General features: G+C 44.5%; 1 protein-coding gene across 1 annotated transcript; it reads left to right on the plus strand.

Annotated features, from left to right (window-relative positions):
• Nucleotides 1-4827: 4827 nt before the first annotated feature.
• LOC131844992 (uncharacterized) lies at nt 4828-6852 on the plus strand. Its single transcript, XM_059194002.1, has one exon. The coding sequence runs from the start codon at nt 4828-4830 to the stop codon at nt 6850-6852; it is 2025 nt and encodes a 674-aa protein (XP_059049985.1).
• The last annotated feature ends 378 nt before the right edge of the window (nt 6853-7230 follow it).

Below are 7230 nucleotides of genomic sequence, written 5' to 3' on the forward strand. Positions count from 1 at the left end.
GGCAATTCCAAAAACGAACCATCGGTTAACAACACGTCTACTTAATCTAGATAGACAAAACCTCAAAATAATGATAGGAACAATGGCGGGCCATTGTTCCTTAAACAAACACTTATACAAAATTGATGCTACAGACAGCCCCTCTGTCGGGGCTGCTTTGAAGCTGAAGAAACGGCGGCTCACGTAATCCTGGAGTGCACGGCAGTGGCCGAACAACGAAAACAAATCCTCGGAACGGTGAGGTCGCTCCGTGAAGCCTGCGAAGACACCAGGAGTCTTCTGCGCTTTTGGGAGGAGCTTGGCTGGCTACGTTAGTAGTCTGGCTCTACACGCACAACGGCCCGAATGTGAGGCTAATTGCGGAGAATGGAGTCTAACATACCATACCATACCATACCATACCTGTCAAAATCTCTCTATTTTGCCGTCGTCGAGTAAAAATTATGCATTGCAATTCGTTCTACAAATAAGAGTATAATACAAAATGATGAAATTTTACTGTTTGCAAAGACTGATTAAAAGCATCATCGAATAATGCGCTGTAATATCCTGTTATCGATTATTCGAAAAAATCGTAAAATCTGCATTTATTTTTAATATGGCAACACTTTCTAAATAAGTATTACTGGAATAATATTGTTTTCTTGTTTAGCTGTTTTATATTTACTTAAACTTTTTTTATGTTTAATTTATCATAATAATATAGTAAGTACTTATTATTTGAAAATATAAAATAAACATTTAAAATACTTCGATATAAATGAAAACAGCGCCATCTATGAAAGTATTTTGGAAACAATAAGCCCCAATTAGCAATGATTAAATTGTAAACAAATACAGGGCAACAACAAAATGAGTAAATATATGAAAATTACTTTTCAAAACGCATTATTTCATTTTAACATCTATATATGACTTTTTAAAAATAGATTAAACCTTTTTAAAAACATAGTTTTGGGTTTTAAACGATTGCAAAACAATGTTGAATTCCATTCGATACCAATGACGCCATCAAAATCCGTTTTTCGAACTAAAAACAAATAGATTGCTTCACAGTCGGCAATTTGGTTTCACGGCCGGTAAATCAACTACTGACGCTGGTGTAGCTTTAATGAAACACATTTTTGACTGTTGGGAGAGGTCTCAGGATGCTATCGGTGTATTCTGTGACCTCTCAAAAGCATTTGATTGTGTGGATCACGAAACACTCTTACTCAAACTAGAACATTACGGTATTAAAAATGAAGCTCTAAAGATGATGAAATCCTATTTAGATAATAGAATGCAAATTGTTGAAATAAATGGTGTAAGGTCCGAAGGTTCCAGTGTTAAAATGGGTGTTCGTCAGGGATCTATTCTGGGTCCTTTTTTATTTTTAGTTTACATAAATGACCTTCCTTACATGGTAGAAAAAATAGCAGACATAGTTCTGTTTGCCGATGATACTTCATTAATATTTAAAGTCAATCGACATATTGATGATATGAAAGAAGTAAACAGTGCTCACTCTTCTATTTTAAAATGGTTTACTGCTAATAATATGCTATTAAATAGAGATAAAACAAAGTGCATTAAATTTACGCTCCCCAATCAATGTAAGGAAGCTTGATTCAAAAATCGTACTGAACAATAAACTTATTAAATTTGTTGATGATACTGTATTTCTTGGAAATCACATTAGACTCCAAACTGCAATGGGGTGCTCATATTTCTAAAATGGCGAATAGATTTAGTTCTGCTGCTTATGCGGATATAAGAAGAATTAGACAATAACAGACGTGGCAACGGCTAAACTCGTGTATTTTAGCTATTTTCATAGCATTATGTCATACGGTATTTTTTATGGGGCAAAGCAGCTGATATAAATACATTATTTATTTTGCAAAAGAGGGCCATCCGCTCCATTATCCGGTATGGGTTCCAGGGAGTCTTTGCGTGAATGTTTTAAAGAATCAAATATCCTCACCGTTGCTTCTCAATACATCTACGAAAATATTATGCATGCCAGGAAAAACATTAAAAAAGTAGGTGATTACACTAATAAAAGCTTACGTAATGTCAACAAACTAGTTTTACCTAAGTGCCGTTTGACGAAAGTCAGTAATTCGTTTTATGGAAATTGCGTAAGGTTTTACAACAAACTCCCAGAGTCTGTAGTCAATTTGCCAGAAAAAAATTCAAATGTGTCATAAAATATTTTCTTTGTAAAATAGCTTATTATAAAATTGAAGAATTTATAAATGATAATAATGTTTTTGTAGAAAATATCTAACTTAAAATTCATAGCGCTGACAATGTTATCTGATTGAACAGAGATTAAGTGCGTAGCGGTTTCTATGTTGATTGTCGCATGCCTAATCCTTGTTTTTAATTGATTTGTGGTAGGGTATTACTTTTAGGTAATGGGATACGAAACTAGACTGGATGAAACCAACAACAGGAACGAGGTTGCGACTACTTAGGTACACTTTAGAAAAAACGATGTTTTAATTTAAGAATATTTAATAGAATAAGAATAGAGTAGAATAGAAAATCATTTGTTCAAATAAACTTACATTGAAGCACTTTTGAATAGTCATTACATTTTTTAATCTACCGCTCATTCGGAAAGCTGTCTCATCACAAGAAGAACGAGCAAGAAACTTGCGTGTTACTCTTTTAAATAATTTTATTATTACTTTACATTTTTATGTTTAAGTGTGTGAATACAAACCACCAATTAGCACTAATTCAATTAAATAATCAAATAGAAAAAATATTGAATATACAACCAACTGGGTAAACAATTAATAAGAGGAAATCAGTCATAGTCATTAGAGCAGACCAGTCCCTACAAGCAGCACCCGTTCACGAGTATGACGGATGAGCCAGCCATCACTGCGCTCGACCATATTTTAGGGAGCCCAATGACCCGGCCCACCACGTCGCCACAAGTCTGGACATTTTTGTGAGCACGACTACTCAAAACACCAGACCACGTCAAAGCTACTTAGAATTGCCATCTGATAATTATAGTATTCACATTTTACATAAGAATGCATGCGGCAATCAATTTAAAAACCGTTACGCTTTCATATTTCTAAAATAATTAATCAAGAAAGCAATGAGAAAAATGAACTATAACGTTGTATGCTAATAAACTAATTATTTACTTGATATGTTGTCATCTATGAATTCGTCTATCCTGTAATAGGCTTTCTTACACAAAAATTGTTTAATATAAGATTTGAATTGCCTCTCTGTCAGATTTAATGCAGATTCTGGCAGTTTATTATAAAATCTTACGCAATTACCGTAGAATGAATTCCTGATTGACGGCAATTAGGTAAAATTAGCTTAAATTTATTACGTAAGTTTCTACTTGTACAGTCTTTGAGTTTTTTAAAACTCTCTAAGTTCTTCCGTGTATACATGATATTCTCATAAATGTATTGTGAAGTAACGGTGAGGATATTTGATTCTTTAAAGCACTGACGTAATGACTCTCTTGAACCCATACCATAAATAGAACGTATGGCTCTCTTTTGTAAAATAAATATAGCCTTTATATCGGCTGCTTTACCCCACAGCAGTATGCCATAAGACATTATGCTATGGAAATAACTAAAATATACAAGTTTAGCCGTCGCCACGTCTGTTAATTGCCTAATTCTTCTAATTGCATATGCAGCAGAACTGAGTCTACTGGCTACTTTTGAAATATGGGGGCCCCATTGGAATTTCGAGACCTGTTATACCTAAAAAAACTGTATCATTAACAAAATTTACTATTTCGCCATTAAGCAATAACTGCGTATTTATTAGTCTTACATTAGGAAGTGTAAATTTTATACACTTTGTTTGCTTTGAATTTAATAGTAGGTTATTACATGTAAACCAATTTAATATTGCAGACATAGCACAATTTATATCGTCTAATTGATTACTTTGACGTCCAATTTTAAACACTAACGAAGTATCATCCGCAAACAGCACTATATCTGCAATTTTCTCTACCATAAAGGGAAGGTCATTTATATAGATTAAAAAGAGAAAGGGGCCTAAGATTGACCCTTGTGGAACGCCCATCTTAATATTAGCTCCCTTAGATTTTACACCGTCAATATCTACAGTTTGGACCCTGTCCTCTAAATAAGTTCTCATTAATTTTAGATCATTATCTCTTCTACCATAGTGTTCGAGCTTGTACAAAAGTGTTTTATGATCCACGCAATCAAAAGCCTTTGATAGATCACAAAAAACTCCGAGTGCATCCTGTGACTTCTCCCATGATTCGAAAATATGTGTTATTAGCGCTACACCTGCGGCGGTGAAACCATATTGCTGTATAAATGTTACAACAGGTCAGGGTTAACGGACTGTGACATTTTTTGGGAGGTTTTTCGGATTGGTTTTTAAGCGCAACCCTTTCGTGTTTATTTGTTTGTTTCTTTCGTCTTTTCTTTCCTTCTTTTTTATCCTTTTCTTTTATTATGTTATATATAGTTAGGTTAGGTTAGGTTTTGTACATAGTTAGGTTAGTTAGGTTAAGTATTTTTTTTTTTTTTTTTTTTTTCTATCTTGTGTTGTGCTGAGGTGTTTGTGGTGATTTCACCGGGAGCGGCTGCACTGTACAGGGGGTCACCCTTGCCCAGTGTGTCCGCTCCGGGGGAAACCCCGGAGTAGTTTTTGAGGCGCTAGCCTCCCAAACACCCTCCCAACTTAGGTTGGGAGTGGTCATCTGTTGGTTGCAGGCTGAGTTCCAGCAGGCACCAAACCTACTTTCTCCCGTTCCCCGGGGGGGGTAATGAGGAGTTTCCATCCCCTTGGTCTGCTGAGTTCTGGTCCATGTCAGACTCAGTAACTGAGGCGGATTTGGAGATGGAGGACCAACCGGTGAGGTCGCGGCCCGTCTCGCGGCCCAGGTCACGGGCATCTCGTCCGTCATCGGCGTCGTCGACGCGCTCGACGCGCTCGACGCGATCTATGTTGGTGGAGGACGAGTTGTCCGGATGTTTGGTGTCCCGTGATGACGGGCTCACGAGGACGGCCGTTGCTAAGCGGCCACACACAGATGGGGCGGGTCCCTCCGGGGCGATGGGTAGTGGTACCCAACCATCTAAAATACCCTGCTCCTCGTCCCGGGGCGGAAAGCCTCCCTCAAATACGGAGAGAGAGAAGGCTCCTGCGACATTGCCGGTGTCCCAGCAGGAAAGCCGACGGACCGGGATCCTCCCTGATGGCGGCGTGGTGTTTGTCCGCCCCAAGGAGGTCTCTTCAGCGAAGAGGGTGGAGCCCTCTAAGGGTGAGATGGACTCGCTCGCCGTCTTCAGGGAGGAGATGGGAGACAAACTGCGGTCAATCCTGCACACCGTGCAAAAGTGCCGCAACAGAAAAGGTGCTGAGGTGGGCCTCCTAAAGAAAAATATAGGAGATATCTTCCTCATGGCAGAGAGGTTGGATCCCGAGGTCCCTGTGGATGAAACCTTCTCCACGTGGGCGGTCGAGCGGCGGAGCGTCAACGAAGAACTGGCCAAGCTCCGCAAGGCCAACGATGACCTTCGTCGCCAAGTGGAGGAACTTACCCGCCTGGCTAAGTCCCAACCCCGAACCCTTTCGGCTGCCTCCTCGGCTCCCAAGGAACCGACGAAGAGGAGCATCACAGTCCCGGCTCCTGCGCCGAGTGATGTCGAGGCATTCAGGGCGGATATCTTGGAGTCGGCCGGCCGTTTAATTTCGGCCCAGGTGGAGGAACAGATGAGGAAGGGCTTCATCCAGTTGCGGGCCCTTCTGGACAAGTCCTCCCCGGCGCCGACTATCCGCCCTGAGTACCGCCCGCCACTTCAAAGCGACGGGCAGTACGAGGTTCTGTCACGTCTGCCTGGCGCAGGGGGACCAGGATTTAGGGACGCTCCCCATCTGCAGGGAAGTCGGGGTGCAGACTTCCCACGTCTGGAGAAGCGTCAGCCCGCCAACCGTCCGGTTTCCGACGGTCAGCAGCCGGGCCCGTCGGGCGTGGGACGCGCGCAAGAAGGGTGGAACACGGTGGTGAAGCGGGGCGGTAAAACCCGCACCGTCCCCGAGAGACAGACTCAGAGCACCCAGAGCACACAGAGGAGCTCTGGGGCTGCCTCTCAGGGAAGGAAGAACAAGCAGGCCCCGCCATCACCGTCCAAACTGCGTGCACCGCGATCAGCGGCTGTGGTGGTTACCCTCGCTCCGGGGGCGGAGGCTGGCGGGCTGACGTACACGGATGTGCTCAAGGAGGCGAAGAGCAAAATAGACCTCGCCTCCTTGGGGATTGGAAGCTTACGCTTTAAGACCGCGGCTACTGGGGCCCGTATACTGGAAATACCAGGGTCCCAGACGGGAGAACAGGCCGACGCGCTTGCGTCGAAATTCCAAGAGGTTTTCCCGGCGGATACCGTCCGCATCTCCAGGCCCGTCAAAACGGCCGAAATGAGAATGATGGGTCTGGACGACGGTACCGACGGGGAAGAGGTGGCAGCCGCCGTAGCCCAGCAGGGCGAGTGTGCGGCGGCCGCCGTCAAGGTCGGAGAAATTCGACGAGGCGCGTCAGGCCTGGGCACCTGCTGGGTGCGGGCCCCACTAGCCGCGGTCAAGCGGATCACGACGGCAGGCCGGATCAAGATCGGCTGGGTGTCCGCTGCTGCGGAACTGCTGCGGCAGAAGCCGCTCCGGTGCTATCGGTGCCTCGAGAGCGGGCACGTGTTGGCAAGGTGCTCGCACGAGGAGGACCGAGTGGCTTATGCTACCGGTGTGGAGAACCCCGCCACAAAGCGGCTGGGTGCATGGCGACTCCACACAGCGGGGTATGCGCAGCGGCGGGTCGCCCAGCCGATCACCGGGTAAAAAAGTGCCCCCAATCCCGGTCCAAGAGAGAGAGGGGATCCGCACTGTCGTCGGCCCGCGGCAATGGCCGCCGGGGAGAGGCTGAGGTGATGGACACCGGTCAATAATGGCAGTCCATCGCCTCCTGCAGGGGAATCTCAACCACTGCGCGCGCGCCCAGGATCTGCTTCTGCAGAGCGCGGCGCAGTGGGGAGTTGACCTTGCAGTGGTCGCCGAACCATATCGTGTCCCACGTAGTGACCACTGGTTCGGCGACCCCTCTGGCCTGGTGGCCATTGTCGGCGCGGGCAACCCCGCGACCCCGCTCGTCAGTCGCCTATTCGGCGGAGCGGGGTACATAGGTGTGAGTTGGGGGAAACCGTCGTTGTCGGGACATAC

This window comes from Achroia grisella, unplaced genomic scaffold, assembly GCF_030625045.1.
Source record: "Achroia grisella isolate CSIRO2021 unplaced genomic scaffold, CSIRO_AGI_Agris_v1 utg445, whole genome shotgun sequence".
NCBI classification, from domain to species: domain Eukaryota; kingdom Metazoa; phylum Arthropoda; class Insecta; order Lepidoptera; family Pyralidae; genus Achroia; species Achroia grisella.